This window comes from Dinoponera quadriceps, unplaced genomic scaffold (genome assembly GCF_001313825.1).
Source record: "Dinoponera quadriceps isolate SergipeBrazil2010 unplaced genomic scaffold, ASM131382v1 scaffold1153, whole genome shotgun sequence".
NCBI classification, from domain to species: domain Eukaryota; kingdom Metazoa; phylum Arthropoda; class Insecta; order Hymenoptera; family Formicidae; genus Dinoponera; species Dinoponera quadriceps.
In genome coordinates, this window is record NW_014555324.1 from 139,832 (window position 1) to 161,908 (window position 22,077).

General features: G+C 38.3%; 1 protein-coding gene and 1 long non-coding RNA gene across 2 annotated transcripts in view; one reads left to right on the forward strand and one right to left on the reverse strand.

The window, feature by feature from the left end:
* Window positions 1-22,077, reverse strand: part of LOC106743837 (neural-cadherin-like) — a 156,296-nt gene that overhangs the window by 125,157 nt on the left and 9,062 nt on the right. Inside the window, exons 3-5 of the mRNA XM_014618053.1 lie at window positions 11,041-11,230; window positions 10,477-10,659; window positions 3,869-4,058 (exon numbers count right to left, since the gene is read on the reverse strand). Of these exons, the coding sequence (XP_014473539.1) occupies window positions 3,869-4,058; window positions 10,477-10,659; window positions 11,041-11,230 (563 nt within the window). The remainder of the gene's footprint in view (window positions 1-3,868; window positions 4,059-10,476; window positions 10,660-11,040; window positions 11,231-22,077) is intronic.
* Window positions 4,649-8,240, forward strand: LOC106743840. Its single transcript, XR_001374400.1, has 4 exons — window positions 4,649-4,864; window positions 6,289-6,452; window positions 7,750-7,861; window positions 8,063-8,240. It is a non-coding gene; the product is annotated as an uncharacterized LOC106743840 (long non-coding RNA).

Genomic DNA, 22,077 nt, shown 5'->3' on the forward strand with positions numbered 1-22,077 from the left:
GAAAGCTTTTGTATGCCGCGATATTAAAAAGTTATAAATTATTGGTATCAATATGTATGTTATATTATTTTCTAACATTTACTTTTCAATAAACTCGAATTAAATTCTAATAGCGAGGATAGTAAGATTAAGAAATACGGAAGAAACATAATTTGTTCCACCCGACTGTGTGAAATCGCCTACTGCGGTCGTATGACTTATAAAAGGAATCGATGTTGCGACCGAGGTAGCGCGCCGCATCGAATCAATCATGAATTTATTAGAAACGGAATTGCGTTGCGGAACGGAGAGCTCAACTTACGTGTACGACTTTCCCCGTAGGAAAAGCCAATAAAGTTGCCAACTTTCTCGACGGATGCTCGTAAAAATCTTAAGGGGAGATGTGAAGCAAATCGAATTTCACTTTCAGTAAGAAGTAACCCGAACCTTGAATGGATTTTTTCGACGTTCTCGAGCGATGCAACGTGTATTATCAACTCGTGATAACTGGCGACTGTAATTTCAATAATGACGACTTTTCACATCTACCCGTAACATTTCGATCGTACGAACACCATACAAGCATTTTTTAATAATTATCGAATACGTGACATACTATACAGCAAATTATTTATCCCAGAAACACGACGCGTTTTTAATTTAAAAAATATTGTGAAAATTAACAATTTGTAATTGGAAATGATTCAAATTTCTGTTAAAATTGGTAATATTTCAAAGAAACATCTATATCATTTCTCAAGTAAGCGGCTTATGTACATGTGTACACGTTATAAAATATACGTTATTTTTTAATTTTTGTACCAATAACGAATTGTTTATCTCGAATGCGGGGAATAATATTGAAATTCATACGCTTCAAAAAATGTTACACGCATATTTTTGATGAGCAAATACTTTTGAATATGCTCCACCATAAATCATATAAAATCGTTTGGACGTCGCTATGATTTACTTCTCGTCATGGTTAAATGACATTTTGATGAAAAAAATTAAAATCGCGCAATTGGTCAATTAATTCGTGGATATCACGTTCAAGCTTCGTTTTCTATACAAAAAAAAATATCAAATCTCTCGTTTTCTATACAAAAAAAAATATCAAGTCTCAAATCTCTCATATACGCAAGAATATTATAATATTCTTAGAAAATGTTTAGTCTGGAATTAAGTTCAAGTGATACATGCATCGATATAAATTTGATTAAATCAAGACTAAAAATCTTATGATTTTATTATATTCATGCTTATATGTGAGAATATCTATCTTTGATTTAAGATTAATTTTTTTTTTCCACGTAAGTTGTCCGAATGTCAGTATATTTACGTCATGCGCGCTTCACTTTCGTGTTTGAAATTACATATTGATACAATTTATATACACGGCTTTCCCGGGTACTCTGCTAAAAATATAGCTTCAGGGGGAGAACGGTATTCATGATGGTGGATATTGTAAAGCCAGTCGCTGACAAACTAAGCTTTCAGAAGCCGAAGAGGATGAGGCCGCAGCGGCTCGTTTTTCGATAATTCGGGAACTCGAGTCTCGGAGAGACTCCATAAAATGAAGAATCGCGTCGCCATCTCGGCGTGGCTGTAGAATAACAATTCTCACGGCATACCGACGCGCCAAGTAACGTCCTAATCTCGCGCGCCTTTCTCACAGCGTTGCCCGTGCGTATCTCCTTCAATGTAATTTTCTCGGAGCTAATAGCGGAGGAGAGACACATATCGAGCGCAAACCAATTCCTTTAACGATAGTGCACGAGCGCACTACGTAGTGCGCGCGCGCATTATAATGCAACATTAATGCGATACAGCGCGGCGCACGACGTTGAATGTAACGACGTTAAGGACTAATTACCGGCACGGCGTTCTTGGATTTAGCTTTTAATCAGCGAGTGTGCGTATTGAGTTCAGGGGATACTCGACCGAGAGCCACGTTAATTAATCACGCGTGTGTATGCGTATTTAATTCGAGCCCGTGCGCGAAAACAGAGCACGCTAATGTGCAAACGCGCTTCGCGTGTTGATGACGATGAACCCGAAGAAGATTTATAAAACTTCGTTGCGGAAAACCCGACGCGCCTCTCTCATGTGAAATTTATCCGCAAAGTAGAGACAGTTATTTTTCTGAACAGTTTTATAACGGCAACGCACGAGTTTGATTTAATGGAATCTTCCAATCGATTCTCGCGCCTTTTCAAGTTGTCCGAGATCGTATAACGGCATGCAATCAACTAATGCAAGATGCAAGCTCGGTCCCTGGGAGAATTGAGGTACGACGTTGTAATCACGTTAATGCGCGAAAGTTCACACCATAAAGGTCCGATAATGCAAATCGCGTGCTATGTGAAAAAATTCTAAAGAGAATCACGCCTGTCGAAAGCACCTTCGCAAAATCCCCCGTCGCGGCGACACTCGCATTCCCGGATAATATTAAATTCACCGATAATTCACTTGTCACACTGCGAATCGGTGATCCTCTCGCAAAGCACGGAAACTCGCTTATATTCGAATCGTTAATTTTTAGAGTGATGTAAATGATATTTTGAAACATCGCGACTTTCGATAGCAAAGACGCTCGATAACGTTTTAATATTGAGAATAACAAATTTAAAAACTTACGATTTTACATTTTTTTTGTTTAAGATGAAATAGGTGCTATGAAAAAGTATAATTCAAACAACATTTTCGGAATAAATGAAAGGTGCGTGTAAATGGGAACAAAAATCGGAGAATACAAATGCGATTGACGCGTATGCGACATTTCTGAACACTCTTTTTCGAATGAATTCACCAATTTGTAAAATCCCAAACGTGATTTTTTTTCCGGTTATTGGCTTGTAGCGGCCCAATAATCGTGAGCTTCACTCGAATTTTAAACGGTGATTTTACATGGTCCGCACGTTCTCTGTTGCTCACGTGTGAATATAAATATTGCTCTTACAACCCATTATTTATACGAATTTATAAAACGTAGGTCAATATGTATCCTTGTTATACGCCTTTCGGGCTGAACGATTTTGATTGAAGTGATATATGTCCCATTTTATACACAAGTGAATTTACCTGATCCAGAAATAGTTGTAGCGTTATCTTCGAAAAATCTCTTTTAACAATTAATTCTCTTTTCAAAAAACTCACATTTGGAAAATAAAATATCTTTATATTCGTCATAAATGGACGTTTGACGAATTTATCGCGAATAAGGAAATATTCCGAATCGAAATTTAGATTTGTATAATGTATTTTATACAATAGAAATATTTGATCCATCCAACTGAATAATAATTTATAAATGCGAATTTACCATTAATTATACTCTTAATCAAATATCATAAATAATTTAAACTATAAATATCGGCTTTAGAATCCAATATAAATCTTTTTTAAAGATTCAACATTGGGCAAACAGTAATAAGTAACCATTTATAACATCTAAGTAAGACAATAATTTGTATAACATTATATCTTGAAATTTTTCATTAATCCATCAAGTTCGTTATTTGTCAAATTAATGCAGAACCGAAATTTAACAGATACTCTTAATATCGCAAATACTTCTATTAGTGTTTGTCTTTTCTGCCTCGATTAAAATCTCAAATAAAAATATTTATATCTTAACTCTTATATCATTGTTCCCTACACATGCTGTAGAAAAATTCGACGGAATTACTTATTCAACGTGATCTTCTGATCGCTTTGGGACCGCAGCAATTTCGTATAGTTGGTTGGACCTCGGCTCATATCTCTATATAAATATTGCTCTTGCCATCCATTATGTACCCGAATTTACAGTACACGTGCAGCATCGCAATATACTCTATATGCTGCACGCGGGTAGCTTTTAAATAAAATTTTCCGTACCACCTACCTGAGTTAGGTTGGCCGTTGCTGTTGGGTCGCGCGGAAGGTGCTCCGTCTCTGGCTTCCACCTCCAGGGCGTAAGCTCCTTGCTTCTCGCGATCGAACATTACTTTTGTGAAGATCTCGCCGGTTTCCCTGTTGATCTCGAAGTAATCCTTGCCCTCGTTCCTGTCGCTGTCTACCACGTAATACGTGACCTAGATAAACAAGACAAGGTTTATTGACTCCAACCGTCTGTATTTCGCATCCGCGAGTAACAAATAACGAAGAATATCGTAATCTCGCTGGACATCGCTATTTATACAGAGACGAAATATACTTATTTGCTAGTTACTCGAAGTAATTTGAATACAATGCGCGATCATATGTTTAAAACATTTTTAATCTGATAATTCTGGCATTACGAAGTGCAATTATTATTCGTAACTACTTCCTTTCTAAAGTAAAAATAGATACACAGAGAGAGAGAGAGAAAGAGAGAGAGAGAGAACGCATCTTAAATATATGCATAAATATACAAGCAGCTCAACTCCTAAATATTTACTTTACTCTTATACAATATATCGAATTATTATAAAACTACATTAATATAATATATATGTGAAACAGTATATTAATAATAGCGTTAAAATATTTGAACACGGATATTCACCACTGATTTCGCCACTTATTTCGAGCGCCTATGCGTAAAAGAGCGCCAAATACATGAAAACGCCGGTCGTAACGAGTAACAGCGCCGGTCGCGACGGTGGCGCTGGCAGACGGCGCTCCGGAGAATTACCGTAACTCAACCGTTTTGAATAATTCCGCACTGGAAGACGCAACGGCGACTAACTACGAGCAACACGACTTCACCTTTGGTACCTTCCAATTCCATCGTAATGAAACAGTATATAATAGTACGATAACGTAATTGTAAACCCGTGAGGCAAGGATACAGCACAGTGTGACGAACTGTCTTTCTTTCGTGCTGCTCTACTTGCCTTTGTGACCTTTGATTGAGGTACGTAAGGCATAATGAAAAAATTCGATTAAGTCGGAAGCAACACATGTTCTTGTTACGTTGTTTATGCAACGATAATTAAAGTACATCGCGTAGGATTTTCTCATATACTTGTGTGTTATATGCTGTCACATATATTTTCTATATAAACATACATATTTCACGTGGTCCTATACATATTTTTTACAATTAATGCATATATATTTATTGCGCCATTTGCTTTCGTGATTCATGCAAAATTTTGACGCAAAAAACCTTAAATTCTGTGGATTTTGCTCCAAGGTCAAATTGAGGTTATGTAAACATGGCCAGAAGTACTCGCGTTACTCGACATTACCATAATCTACTGTCATATTTTATTGGCTGCACTATTAATTGATATTTTTTACGACTTTCAGTTATTCGTTTGTAGAAAAATCCTATTTTCGGACCAATTCGCTTCACGATCACCAATCCAGCGGGCACATAGAGACAGGACGGGCTAAAAAGAAGACAATATCGAGTTTGCAGCAACGCGATTACAACGCGAATGCTCGACTACATGTCGGATCGGTCGTCCACATCGCTCGTGTCCCTTTTGTATCTCGACGTTGCGTGTATTTCCCTTCCGCAACACATTCTACAGTTGCGCATCGCTCTCGCACTTGCAAATGGGATGTGCATATTTGACAAATCTTTCGTGCACGCGAAGGACTCCGCGTGTTCTCTCTCTCTCTCTCTCTCTCTCTGTAATCGACAAGATTTACAGTCGCACGTACAGTTCGCGTTACCTAATCGGCAAATTTCCAGTGGAAATTTCGCGATATTTCACGGCCGCTCCGCTTTCACGTTTGCCATGCTGAGTTGAGTTTTTTTTTTTCCAAGTAGCTGTGTGTGCCATTTTTACGAAGCTCCTCGCTTAAGAACGGTCTTATTTTTGTTTAACGAAGAGGAGATGAATTTACCTTGTAGCAGCAAAGTGCATACTAACTTTTTCTACTCCGCAGCTTTCCATTTTTCCGCTTCTCTCAAGGCGAGATAAAGACTTGCGCGCGTTTAATTGTTTCATAAAATATACATTCTTTAACCCTTTGACTGCACTTTCGAAAAATCGCTTACACCGCAAACAGGACCATATTGACCATATTGACCCTGTGCGATTTTCCAAATTCCATATTTGAAAAACTGTGAAAAGGGTTGACAAAATTCTAGAATAAAATATAACTTTTCTATTTTAATGTTTGATCATGCATTCAAAGCAAAATCAAGTTTTGAATTATTGAAAAAAATTAGTGAACGAAAGAGATTTGTAAAGTTATCATTCTTGAAATATGTAATTTTATGTAGCCAATCGACTATTAATTCTTGATTTTATGAAAAGAGCATTTAATCATTCCTCAGTGAAAAATTACACGTCTAAGAAAGAAATGTCGAATGATTAATAGGGGCGACTGATAGCGTTTCGCAAGAACCAGCGGTATAATCTACGGACGGAAAGAAGCGGAGGAGTAACACAAGCGCAGGAGAATGAAAACGCAAATGCTGGCGAACGCATCCGCTCTAAAAAAAAGTCGAAAAGTCCGTTTCATCAAAACTTGGAAATTGCAAGGTAAGCCGCATCGGCCATTACACTTTCAAATCGAGAGAACAAATTGATCTAATTTCAGCTGAAGCTCGAATCACCATCCGCGATAGTACCGGTTCGTTTTTCCCGGAAACGACGAGCTAATATCTTAATATTCAGCGCGTCCGTGCCCGTTATAATCGCAGTCGCATCGGAGTTACAAAACGCGTACCGTAGCGTAGCAACCCGGTTTCAGCGCGAAACGAATGATAATCATGCGATTAAACACCCGATACGAGTACACACCCGCGCAAGCTAGCGCGTATCCGTTAATGCGATCATACGTGATAAATTCAACGCCACTCAAACGCGATCATTGGAATTGCGTTACACCGTTACGGAATTTACAGTATTCCCAACGGCCGGAATACAGTTCCGCCTGCTACGTGAAATCATTAAAGTTTCGACGCGCGCGCGACGGTCTAACTTATAGCTGTACAGTGTACACTCGAATCGCCCCGTATCTCGCCTTTATTCCCCAATTCCCGACTGCCCCCTGCCTTCAACCTCAATCAGGACTTTGACGACTGAGCTCCCTTAAGTCCCGCTCAAGTGTTCCGCTATAGCGCAATACGAGTGTATTCTTTGGTTCTTTTGTGCGGCTCCGATGCAATTCTCCTGCAATTGATCCACTCGAAATCGGATCTCTGCGGTAAAGGATCGGGGAAACCGTTATATACCTCGGAAACGACGCGTATACTCGTTGATCTTTCGTTACAAGCGAACTCATTTTCTTTGGACTTTTTATTAATTGTCGTTTTATTTCATGTGCGGGAGTATGCGATGTAACTGCGTAAAAAGCTTTGCATTCATCTGATAGTAGCTGTATTACGCATAAGAACACGATAACTGTGCTATCTGAACGTATATCAAATAATTATGATAAATATTTCATTATATGATAATGCTACTAATATTAATGATATTGATTATAATGAGGATGCAGTATTTATTAAATGTAATGCACGTTGAGCAATAAGGTAACTCATTGAACCACTGATTCTTGTATGTGAATTGTGTATGCTTGTATGACTGAAAAAAGTATTCGAAAATTTATTTGTGGAATATAAAGTTTATTTCTCATCGAAACGCGACGCTATTATTTTGCCGAGAGTGAGTAATAGGAACCTCATGAAATTTAAATGGTTTTCATTACACTCAAGATTTATTAAGTGTATGCAAAAATAAAATGCACTTTCGATTATTTTTATCAAGTCTCATTAATTCCGAGCGATCTTTCGACCACTGGGACTAATTAGGAGAATTATTTTTTTTCTTTCAGGTTCAGGAACTTGCGATCGCACAACAGAGGCAGTATAGCAGGGTTGCGGTTCTAATGGACGTAAATACGGCACCGGAGGATCCGGTTCGGGCCGAGCAGGGTCGGCCTGAATGTACGTTCATAGACTCGTTATATTTCTTTTCTATTCTATTCTATTTCATTCTATTTGAGAGTCAGCCTTTTGCATTTGAAAAGCAAGATAGAGCTTTTAGAATGATTGAAAGCACGATCGCAAAGAGCTAACTGGTATCTGCACATTTGTTTGTTAAGTCGAATCTTGCGGTCTAATCGGAAAATATTTTTTCTGTTCTAGATTTGGATGTGGCCCTGATATGCAGATTCGATAAGTAAAAATTAGATGGAAAATAGGTAATGGTTTTGTTTTCGAAATGTTTCAAATTTCGCTAATTTTTGAAAACAGTGCGATTTACGTAGTCCGTAAATTTCTATATGTCAAATTTTGCATGTATATGAATAGAAATCATTAAGCACAAAATATGGTAGTATAAATCGTGTTCTTTTTTTGAAAACAAATGATCTCTAAATTAAACACGCAATTACTACATTATAAAATCTGCTATTATTACATTCTATATAGAAACAGTATTCATTGTGACTACTTTATTTAAATAATTACTTTTGCATAATCTCTTATATCAGAACCAAAATTTTTCTGGAGAAACGTTTTGTGTCTTTCGCTGTTTTGCTATTACTCATAAAGCGCATTACTCTTGAAAATATACAATTCATTAATACTGATTTATGCCACCACCATGCTCGATGGTTCTATTTCCTATCATAAATTTTGGGATATCGTCGAATGAAAATTTGACGCTTAAAGTGCATCGCGAAGTATATCGTGTGTCAAAATCGCGTCCTCGCTTGCGAAAGTTGCGTTAGTATATTTTGCAAACGTCTTTATTTTGTTACATTTTTATACGCATATTCACGTGACTATTATATTTTGCAAACTAAAAATACGTATTTCGTTAAGTTCAATGTGATAATTTCACGTGTATAATAACTCAGTTTTTACTCATGAACGTGTTTACTTCGCGATTGCAGTTTTTACTTTTCAATTTTACATATAGAACGTCACGCGCAATGTAGTATGCTAGCAGGCAGGTGGTGATTCTTCATAAAAAAATAAATAAAAAAATAAACCGTGTTTATGTTTGACAAAGATAGAAATTTCGCGGTACCAGCGATTATTTGACCCGTTTACGGGTTAATAGATTTTGCGATCGCCACAATTTTTTTTTATTTTCGGTTTTTGTACGAATATTCGCGTCGCCAGTACGTTCGCCAAAGTGATGTATAAATATTTACAATATCCACAGTGGTCGATTACATACACGGTAGTCGATTACATTTTGCTCGAGTATATCGGTGATAAATTTGGCGAATGCGGTGTGATTTTTTATACCTTTCGATTTTTCGTACTTGTATTCGCATTGCGATTCTTTAGAGAATTACCGACACCGTTATTTAGATTAAATACGTAAAAACATTTCATTGATGAATTTCATGGAACATTTGCAAGTGATCTTTGCAAAAATATCATGGCATTCATCATCGCAGCTACTACTGAACAATCTTTGCGTATATATCGCAAAGTAATCTTTGTTAAAAAAAAAAGAAACGAAACCTTCGTACGCGGGATCATCGACGTGACACAATACAGAAATTAAATCATACGGAGTTCTGGATGTAGAGGAACGCAGATGAATGCTGCTCGGGATGCGGCAGGGCAGTTTTGGCGGATTTAGTTTGGACGTCAGTAAGATCTTTCAGTGCGAAATGGTGAGCATATAATTTCAACACTCGCTAAGTGTATCATTAGTTATTGCGTAGCTGTAAATCGCACTGGTAAAAGAAATGACAAGAAAAATCAAATATTCTGGTGATATAATATCGGAATACATAATAAAAATTTCCATTTGATTATTCAACTCCGCACATGCGGATTATTTTTATACTCTGCTTTTGATATTATCATTTCTTTTATTTCCATACTATTTAATGTAATTATATTTTATAATGAAGCACAAAATAATGATTATTTAATATTATGATTATTTAATATTATGATTATTTAATATTATCTGATTTAATAATATGTGACAAAGACAGAGCACGAGAGAGAAACATATCGCACATTTATCTGTTTCATTTTAATACGTTTAATATCTTAATACATGTTTGCAAGTTTATTTTCAAATTGTTTGGAATTGATAAAAAAACATGAATGCTATATAATTATAAAATCAAACATTTTATATATTATATAGGTTTACTGCTTTCTTTATTGACACAAAATCTAATTCATTTAAATTGGTAGATTTTACATAAGAAGGAAATGACAAAAACGCTACGAACGAAAAAAGTCGACAACGGACACGCGACGAATAATTGTTTTAAAGTACTTAATGACAATTATATTTTGCTTTTCGTAGTGCTTTTACGTAGCGTACGTAGCGACAAAAGCGCGTAACCCACGTGTAAATCAAAATCAAGTCAGAGAATTATCTTCGAATTTAGGTTTCAAATAAGAAATGAAATGTGTGAAATGTAGCGTCTGGGGAGCACTATCTATGTAGAACATACCTTCACATTACTACCCCATAATTAACCGGTCGATATCGGCAATTATTTTACTGCTATCGTCATGTATCCCCCGAGTCACGTAAATTCATTTTATTACAATGACACGCGACATCGATTTACCTGATTATTGGGGAATGTTCCGTCCTTGTCGATGGCATTCACCTGGGTGACTTTGCTACCCACTGGTTCACCCTCGAGTACGGTCTCCTGTTCTCGTTCAGTGAACAGTGGTATCTCGTCGTTAACATCCTCCAGCATAATATACACGGTTGCTTCGGAGGCCAGCTGTTGAGCTCCATTATTCTAAAGAAATAAAATTGATCGCATGGTTACGAAAGCTTGAACATTACGTGATGTCGATTTCTTGATGTCGCGTGTCTTCGTCCTCGTTATACAGAACGCAGGTAATGCTGCATTTAACGTTACGTGTTTTCATACTTTTTAAATCTCACACATGTTGATTTTATATTTAGCGCTAAAGGCGCGTACAAACAAAAGTTCGAATTTTATGGCCGACGTGAAAAAAATATCGTCATGATAATTTCATAAAGTTTTACTATTATTAAGATGTAAACATTTTATTATTAAAAACAAAGATTACACGGCGACACCAGAACGAGATATCAGTATTTTCTTTCATAAAAAGATAATTTAATTGCGCCAAAATCATCCGCGTAAACGTACCTCCACTCGTATAGTGAGATTATATTCCTTTATGCTTTCGTAGTCCAATGGATGGTTAACCTTAATGTCGGCCCAAGTCACCGACTGTTCGGCACGTTGCTGAAGGTAAAACGTATGAAACTTGTTGGTCTGCGCCGTAGAACCGGGCATTAAGTGGTAAAAGACCGTCGGATTATTTTCGATTCCAGAGCTGTCGACACACACAAAGACACGTATTACAAAGGCGCGTACCGGCTGCCCCGGAGCGCCGAGAACGATTTAACGAAACGGAAACGGAAAACGGAAAAACAGAAACGAGAACGGAAATCTTCTAAGGTGGAAGAGAGGAGGAAAGAGAGAGAAAGAAAGAAAGAGAGAGAGAGAGAGAGAGAAAGAGAAAGTCGCGTATACATATTCGATACTTTGAAGATGGAACAAACGATATTCTTACGTGGCTGCAGAATAGAAGGACAGTTGTTACATACTCGGCTATGTAACGGCTCGACCTGCTCTTCTCGAGTCACAAAACGATATTGTTCCAGCCTCAAGATACGGATATACAGGATACCCGCGACTAGGCGCGCTTCCTTTTTCGATAAATACCGTGGCCCGCACACGTATTTATCGTTAGATTATTTATCGTTAGATGAGAAGATGAGATTTTTTATATAATTTAATTATTTATAATAGAAAAATATTGCTTAACAGTCTCGTGAACAAAAAAAACGATTCGAATTAGCCAATAACAGCGTAATTTTATCTCGGTAGAAATATATATGCATCTCATATCTCATGTCGTTCGTTCGGTCCTTAAATTTTAAATTCTGATTTAACTTCAATTCCCTGTAATTGATTATCAAGAAATTCTACTTCGAGAGGAAACGTCGTAAAAGTCGAATATTTGATGCATTTATAAATCCACAGACAAAGAAGGAATGGCGGCCGTTCTGAGGCATCCCGTATATATGCATACCGAAAACGGACTATCGTTACTGTCAATATAACGAGAAGAAAAATGTCTTGAAATAAAAGATCGTCATGCGATGCGTCGCGTACGCGTTCACACACACGCGCGCGCGCGTATGCGTACGCGATCAGAGAAGTGACAGACAATTAAACGATTTAAACGGGTCCGATCGTCGTCACGGAAAAAAGAGAGATTCCTTCACTGGGGCGTGTTAACGTATGTAAAACGAGGAGGTAATAAATGATTCAACAACACAATCTCACTGATCCCTATACACTGGATGCGGCATAGAGAGCGGCAGTCGCCGTCACGACCGCGTCTTTTCGACGCGATCATCCCTGACCGCCATTGCAGAAATTGAAACCGGCACAATTTCGGCGATTGCGGATTCCCGGCTGGTGTTTGTTACGTGAAAGTGAGTCAACCCGCGAAACTAAATGATACACATAGCTGGGTAGGCAATATAAAAGTCCGCATGTCAAACTTAGCTCACTCAAAACTATCTGAGTTAACTCGCTTCCTCGTAACATACCGGGATTTCATGATATCGATTTTCACTTCTTATTGCGATACATAAAATACGTCGGATCAGCATGAGAGTACGTTTCAATCCGCGTCGGAGATTGCAAGCCGCCGAAATTATGCTGATTACGCGTATAGCGATCAGTGATGGTGGTGGTTTTATACCTAATGCGCCGCACGTCTTTGCTTCCCGTCGTCGCCCGTTCCTTTATTTTCCCCTTCCGTTTCTTTACTCGGTGCGCTCACACACACACTCACACACACATGTATATATATATATATTTGCGCGTGTACAGAGTCGTACATATCCGCACGCGTTAACAGAACGAGCTCTTTTCGAAGAGCGACCGCAACCCTAGGCAAAATTCACGCAGTCAAAAGGCACATATTTGCTGCTCTAGCTACATTCCCTTTCGCTCGCGTGGATCAAATATCCCCGGTGGTTACCGCTGTTAATTCGCGGTTGCAGAAGTGTTACGCCTTGGCTGTGTGTTTGTGCGGTGTGTATTAGGCGCGCTGGGCTTTGTTCGAGCGCGGAGTCGAGCTCGCGAGTGAATGATTAGTCGATCAGACTGTTATTCGCCGGTGTGTTGTTGTTCGCTAACGAACGTTAGGAATTTTATTAAGCCTGGAAGAGAGTGCGCCGAGCGGACTGATATAGTTCGACAGCCGTATTCACGGACAACGGGGCTAATTTACACGCGAACAGACGGCGACTGCGAAATGCTTTAGTCGCAATTAACGTTGGTCCGCGCGGAGTTTATCAAGGGGCGGGCTATATGTACCTGAATAGCTGGAAAAGCATCAATGTTTAAATTTTTTTACTGACCGTATTACTGACTTTATGAAAATGTCCTTTTGAGCATGTTGCATAACTTTTTATAGTTTTGTAATAAACTTCATATAATTAATAAGTAAATAGAGATATGAGAAATCATATTCCTTAAAGGAACATCTCTCAAAGTCAATAATGTAGCCAACAGAAAAACTCTAACATAAAGTGTTTTTCGAGCCGCTCAAGTATATATAGTCCTGTAACACCGTATCACCGTACATGGTGATAATAAACGGATGTGTTCTCGAAGCGCAATTCTCCTCGTTACATCCTCGAGACTATATTAATCTGTTTTAGCTTGCAAAAAGCGTAAGTATGTTAAATTGTTGAAAGTTCAAGTAGATGGCCGATTTGCAAGTTAAAGTTATGTGCCCGATAAGATTAACATTTTAGTACGGCTATTTCGGAACATTACACCGCCGTGGCATGAGACACTTACATTACACTGCTAATGCTTACGGGAAACGGGCTGTTGGTGGAGAGCTTAAAATCGGTAATGTAGTTAGTTCACTCGTAAAATTCTCGTAAAGTTCTTCCATAGCGATTTAAATGCCACGGCAGATCTGCTGCGAACAAGTTTGAAATGCTAAAACCTATATCAGCGTGTCGGGAAAAAAGGAAGATAGAAGTCTGCGCGGAAGTATTATCTGACGAAATGAAAGAATTTAGCGATATCATTTGACGCAGCGTTATTGTTACGTAGTTTGCGAAATATTTTCATTAGATGCATCATAATTGGTTTGTGATAAATACACGTTGAATGTGAAATATAAAACGCGCGTGTTGTAAATGCTAGCGTCATAGACATGTTGGACAAAATTGGAAGGCAACGTCAATTATAACGGAATTGAGTTAAAATTGGCGTATGTTCCCCGCGGTACTTCGCGAACGGTGAATTTTAATTAAAAGAAAATTGGATAGCGCATACACGTATAATTATTGAAAGGTACACGAAGCAAAATAAATTTCTTGCAATTTTCCGTCAAAGCGTTATTGCTTCTTTCAATGCTGTCGTTCAATGCCCCTCTCGATGCAGCTTTTTTAAACAGTTTGTTAAATTCTTTTGATGGATTACATTATAGAAAACGAGCTGCTAATTAATAAATGTGACCTACAAACAACGCGCAAATGTTTTAGTAATTGCGTGCACTTTGAAATTTGATGATTTTATTGAAAATATTTCCATCGGTACCTATCCAATATCGGGCATTAATTTATACTTATAATTGAATAACCGGCTAAAAGATGCAAAGTAAACTTCTGCCATCAAAATCTTGCTGAGGCGATTATCGCGTTTCGGCGTAGCAAAAGTTATGCGGAATTCATTAACTACAATTAGCCTTCATTTACTAATTTGCGATTCCACGGAGCGTCTTCGAAATTAATTATTTCAACAGCGCATTATAGCTTGGGCTTTAATTCGATTTAAATAAATTAGTAGATAATAACTTGAGCGATTATCTTCCCGAAATGCATAAATCCGCAGTAGGAATATGAGTATTCGGATTACATAAAATTGATTGGGATCCATTTCGGATTCAATCCAAATTGCAAATTTCTAATCTTTGCAATATCAGAAGTACCCTTGAATTTTTTAACATTTTTAATTCTTAAATAATACCCTTGTAATTCGTTTGTCAATATCAATTACATTTCTTCACATGTGTATGTCAACGATTAAGTTGGAGGTACAGAATCATTTGTTTATAGTCCCACTTTTATCTCGTAAATATCGATGAACCAGTTTGTAGCGGAAATTTTTGAATTAATCTACGGTAGTGTTATGTAAATGACCAAATTTACAGTGGTTTCAATTCCTTTCAGTTCGTTGTAATTTAATTAATTAATTTTTACGGGGGGATCCGTAGTTCTTCAAGGGCTTCCTCCTAATTAATTCCCGTAAACATATATATATAACAGTCTGATTCAATATAATCGTCCGTAGATACGGGCTCGGCTCATCGATCGAACGAACCGCACGGCTCTATTACATGCGTGTTCGATCGTCTGCTGTCCGATCGTGTTTCATGTCTATGCACGTGCGCTCGCGCGCGTATAGACGTGTGATAGTTGCGCGTGTCATGTGTACGTGTGTGAGGTATGTGGTATGCGTGTGGTACGTGCTTTCCCTTGTCGCGTCACGTATGAACGATATATATCGTGTGTATACACGGCTGTAGTACGTACACAACCGTCCTGTCATCCGTTAGATGTTCGCGAAACGTCCATCGATCTGGAAGGATCCCGCTGTCTCCCGAGAGGGATTCCTCCCCGGTTCAAAGGGTACGCAGCCGAAATTGACAGCGCCGTTTGTCATTTCGAACACGGGCACGACGTTGACGTCCTACACAGGACATCGACTGAACCGTCGACCGTAATTTTCGTGGTCGATTCTTTGAGCGTTTTTATTTTTTTTTCTGACCGGAATACAAGATTATCGCAGTTCTTGAGAATGACAAGTTCTTGACAAAGACGAATTTCAGAGATATGAGAAATGAGTGAACCGGCTGAAAGATGCTGTCAAATTATATAAAAATGTTAATAATAATATCGTAGGCTATTTAGGTTGAAACGGATTTCTCTTCTTCAGATTTTTAATTTAAGATTTAATTAGTTAAGTATTCAATATAAAAAATATTAATAGGTATCAAGAATATTACAAGGTTATCACATATGTATATATGATGACTTTCTCTGCGAAATTTTCCCAATAGAACGTGAACTCTAAATTCGTAAAACTGTTATTAAAATTAAAATCGGTTCTAAAATATTCTCTACATAAAAATATTCCAGCAAAGGTCGTAATAAGGTAGAGAAATGAATTGTTGGATGAATTCCACGAAATGACTTTTTCACTGCGAAAATTACATTAGAGATTATTTTATATGTTTCTATTCTAGCTTTTTAATCTCCAATCTGAAATATTACGATACTTAAATTTCTAATTGAGCGAAGATCCAGTTAGAATAAGACTTGCCGGGAATTAATTGAAAGATTAAATTGTCTCGTCTTTCCGCGTTTTCGACTTTTCCGAATTGTTGAATCTTTGATATTAAATAGTTGCATAATTAAATTTCTAATTAAGAAGAATTAAAGGTGAGCAATCATCGAATTTAGAGTGCATTATCCTCCTATTACAATGCTTATATAAAAGCAATTCTCACCTTTTCTAGATAATCTCGTTTGTACGCATAGAATCTCGCAGAGCGCGTTATACAATGGCTGTTCGTAAAAGGTGGATGGAAGTTAACTCTCTTTCAGACTGCCTCTTTTATTACATGCGAATGTACAGGCAATATCAAAACGTCAATATAAATGTCAGTCTCCGAATCATTACTTCTAGAAGAAAGGATATTGCAAGTATAAAACGTATATAGCAGAAGTACTAAAATAAGAAAAGAATATTAGAAATCTATATCTTCACGTTATATTTAGTGACAACGGCGACGTTCGATCGATCGTAGGGACCGTCAATTTGCTTTTCTTTAGCAAAATATAATCCTGCTAATAGTTCTATCGTGACATTCGTCTCTACCCACCATCCTTGCAATAAATCACTACACATATTGCCAATAAATCAAGATCCGTGTTTCTCTCGAGCGTGAAATTAATATCGACGCTTCGAGTAGTCCTGAATTTATCAAATACGCATGTGAGTTTGCAAATTCATATTTTATCTCGATACGTAAGACCGATACGCGTCTTTCCCATTTTGGTTGCTTAATGAAACATATTTTCCTCGAGTGCTTCAGAGTATCCGACACTTAAGCGCGACGTAAATCCCACGGAAATGAAATTAGGTAGATAGTTAACTCGTGTAAAATTAAATCAAACGCGCGTCGTTAAACCCGCACGCGCGCGTGCACACTATCTTCGTGTAGATTTAACCCCCGGATTTCAGACGTTAAATGTGGGAGATGTCTTAGCCATTGTACATCACACTTAATGAGATCCGCGAAAGATTCAATCTTCGGGCATCGTCTCGGTAGAGCCGTAAGCGAAACGGGCTCGTTTGTGAATACGCAAGGACCCGTTAAGTGCTCATGCTCTTCTCAGGGTTCAATCATTTAAGCCGCGCCGTGTTACATTTTAAACGTTGCCGCGTTAAGTTCGCCCGGAGCGAGATATCGCGAGATACACGCTATCCTTTCCGCTCCCTCCGCTTCGCTTCGAACGGAAAACGAGTTTCAGCATTAAAGTATCATTTCCCGGGGGTTCTTAAAAGGCCATTCGGATCTTAAGTCACGTGCGCCTCGCGAGCGCGAGACGTCACCCTCGAGCGCGCTTCGAACGACTTCGCACATTCGAATTATTGGAAATTACATCTCTGTATCAGTGCGAAAATCTTTATGTGTTTGAGGAGCATAAAAGAAATATTCTTCTGCGAACACGTTGTCGAAGCGACTTTAATCATGCGCGAGCACGTCCAAATTGCGCTGAGAACGATATTTTCCCCCATAGACGGCAGGATTTTGCGTGAAATACGTTCTTTTTCTAAAGAAGGCATAAAACCGACGGGGCTCGACATATTTTACGATTAATCCCGATAGCATTTTTTTTTATCAGTCGTATTTCTCCAGTCTAACATAAAACTCGAGCGATACCATCTACTCCGTTACGAGATGTAACAGAGAGCGGCAGTCTAATTTATGAACCATATTTATCTCAATATCTTTACGCATTATTTGACGTTAAAAGGGTATAATTCGACCAATTAAGTGCTTCTGATCTTTACATAAATTCTTTTGTTACTTTCAATATACCGAAAATCATTTTTGAAAATACATGTAAAAGAGCTGTGATAAAAAGAAACATGTTTTTCTAGTATTAAACATGTTCGCTTCGATTCGTGCATCTGGCACTCATAGCGACTCTGTCCACATGTCCGTGACCGATAAAATATTACCGACGTAAGTACCGCGAGTAATCCGTTTACTATCGCGCATAGCCGGGAATACGGTTTTTTTTATATTTGGCGTGCAAAAATCCACGGGGACACCGAGAGCAATGTGCATCGAGTCGTGTACATGGAACCCTGCGATTGGCGGCGGTGACGAGGAATAACGCGATATATCGTACGGGATGTACAGTAAAATTGACACACGGACATTTTTGACCATTAAAAATCGCAAAGGGTACTTTGTCGCAGCTTAACGGAATATAAAAAAAATAACGATCGGGCGATATGCGGAAAAAGCGCGTCGTTTTCATGTCGCGTGCGACGACCTCGAGGATATTGTATTTCAATATGCATCTGTAACGAAACTTAACTGCAAACGTGAATACTTGCTGTTCAACGTATATGTGCAGATTATGCGAAAAAATCTCTTATTCCCAACATTTTCGATTATACTTTCTCATTGTTTATATTATAATGCATTAATTTTTTAATTATTCATATCTGATGTTATACGCTCAACCGATCTTAAATATTACGGAATTAAAGATAAAATCAAATAATCGGGTGAAAATGTATTTATGAATCACAATTAATTGACGGAATTTCTTTTATACTTTAATGAATCCGGTGACCTTTGCTTTAATAAAGATTTAATTTAGAGTTCAATTACCGAGAGATATTTAATGTTAAGTATTTAAAAATACGGAGCAGTAATGGCTCCTAATTAAATTTCCGTCGAGGAAAAGTCGACGGCGATATCATCAAAGAATTTGTCATTAAAAAGGAAAGACGGGGCAAATCTAGGACGCCATATATATCGTGTATCGAATAAATAACGCTTGATAGTTCGCGCTTTCATATCGGCAATATTGAACACTTCGTAACGAGTTTATTTCGATCGGCAGATAATTTTTACAAAAATCGCGAAGCTGCCCCTACACTCATTTAAAATTCGTTTAGAACGTCCGTTATAGTATAGTGCATATTAATATTGACAAAATCGATGCAGCTCTGAAACGCGCGATTAATATTCTCATCTGTATGACGACGCGACTCGTCGATCAAATTTCGTGCTATTATCGCACAAAAGATCCGAACAATACTGTCATTTATTGCCTCATCTTCGAGAGATAAATTACAAACAGCGCCGAAATGTCGTTATGAATCGTATATGACGAAATGACACGTGCGTTTATCCTTGCTTAGTTGCACCGGACAAGATCGGTGTTTTTTTTTGTTCCGTTCATTTTGTTAGATAGTCACGTGGTCTAGCTGGAAACGGCCGATCGTTAACATACAAATTCCAACATAAATATTCTACGTTTTTGAAAATCTGTGTGTGTTTGTACAAATATTGTTCGGATAAACAAACTTCTGGTCAAATTTCGCTGTCCGAAATAAATATTTTTTTACAGATTTTTGTTATCCCGACTTTTTCTCTCGTACCTACTCGCAGTCTCTATATTTTCGCGTATTTCGGATAAAATTGCGTGAAAAATCATTCATCATCAATTGCTACGATCGATAATCGTCTCAAAGAAGAATTCGTCTTCTTCAAGAAGCACTGCTTTACTCTCGGTTCAGAGCAAGCATTATTACGCACGTTACTCAGTGTACAAGCCAACCCAAAAACGAGCTCTCGTAATGCCATTATCGATATCGGTCCCCGTTCTATGTTTATAAATAAAATATCCACTTTTCTGCAGAATTTAATCCATCGCTCGTTAATCTCCATACACGATCGCGATGCGCGAAATAAACTAGCGCGCGTCGCCACGTACAGACGCACTGATTAATTCCGATTTGCTCGTTATCGAGGCTATCGAAGCCGAATGTCAATTCGGGAAAATCCCCAGATTATCGACGGAACAATGGCGTAGCCCGTGCCCGTGACAAATGATGCTCGCGCGGTGATTTTAATTGCTCATTATCCGCGAACGACGTCTAACGGACGGTATTGTATTCGTGTCGAGTAGCGTTATACGCGTACATAATGGTGTTATATTGGTTAGTACAGTCGTACAGCTGATAAGCGTGACCCTTAGTCCGAAGGTTTGCACGTGGGTGAGTCTGTGAGTGTTGTGCACGCACGTGTTGTACAACTACCTTAGGTATGTGGGCAAGAAGCGGATATGTTTAAGTAAAAGTTTATCGCACAAAGTGACGCGTGTATCGGGGTTACGATAGGAAGGGCAGAATTAGAAGACGTAGACCTTTTACCCCCACTCAGTGCACAACTGTCCCTGAACCATTAGTGCGCGGTGTCGATGCAAATGTGTCTGTATGCGAGTGTACATGTGTGGATGTTGTGATCACTAGTGTGTACGTGAGCGTATCGTTAATCGGTTCCGGTATGATTTCATCTCCAAGGAATATTTTTATAAAAATATATTTATTTATTTTAAAAAATATATTTTTTAATGCTCCAAAACGGTATTTATTTAACGTGGTTATCCAAGTTTAATCAGATGTTAGGATACAGTAGACGGAAAGAAAATCCGCCTTACGACAATATTAAGTTATTTTTAAAGGGAGAGTAATACTGATAAAATTCCGAACGAAATATTGTTCCGTGACGATAAAATCACATCGAAGGCGGTTAACTTTTAGTGTCAGCTCACTCGCCAGAAGGATGTAGAAAATCTTCGTTTTCATTTCGAGTTTTGTGGATCCCTTTCTCTTTCCTTTCCGTAAAAAGAAAAAAAGGATTCCTCGCCAGTCGATACGTGAACATATCGATCGTCGCGAGAGTCATCGTGTAGCGACGCGAGGCAATCAGCGGATGCTCTTGCACGCTCGATCTTAATTGGAGGGGTAAAGGTTTGTAATCACTACTACCGCCCGATGTGACACGAGACGGTGACTCCAGCAATCAAAGATGCTCTAACTATGTCATCAACTCCAATCTAAGTCGTTACTCAACTTGCCTTCGAACGGCGCACAAAAAAAGATCTCGCCGACAAAAAAGATACTACGAGAACACCACTACGCTCTCGAAGAGAGAAAAGAGAGAAAGTACAAAAGAAAAACAAGAAGAAGAAGGAAAAAAGAACGTGAAAACGGAAGAACGCAGGAAAAAACGTGATTACACGTTGTAAACCTAACGCAAGGTAAGCAACTGACGAAACATGCCCAAAAATTAATTACGGCATTCACGAAACGTATGTCGATGGTTGATATATACTGGATGAATATATGGCGTGTCTTCTCTCTGGCGACGAACCAAGAAGTGAATCGCAGTGATACGGACTAACTGACAAACAACCAAGAAGGAGTGAAAACCGAAGAAACGGTATGTACATACAGCATACTTTCGGAGTATGCCCTGACTGTGACTGCGAGGTCCCAGGCATCGGAGGAGGTGGTAGGATCAACGGAAATCATAACTGCGCTTAATCAATTTTTGCGGCCACACTCTACTTTGTCGACCCGCGACTCCGCACGAGCATACACGACGGAAACGAGACCAAAGTAAATTTTGAAAAAAGCCAATCCGATGCGAAAAAAAAAAATGGTTCAACCCAAACAGAAGAGACAAAACAGAGAAAGTAAGACACGGAGGCACGCATGAGTATAAAAATGTAAACCATGAAAGAGAAATAAGGAAACAACAAATAGTCGACCAAATCAACAATGTAGTCCAGGGAAGCATCTATTCGTAAAACATGCCCAAAAATATGTTTACGGCACACACAACAAATGTATAAGAGATAGATAGATAGATAGATAGATAGATAGATAGGTAGAGTTCTGCGTCTAAATCCGGCGCGAGAATTCGTCGTGGTCCAAATTGGCTGGCAATGACTGTAGTATATATATATATATATATATATA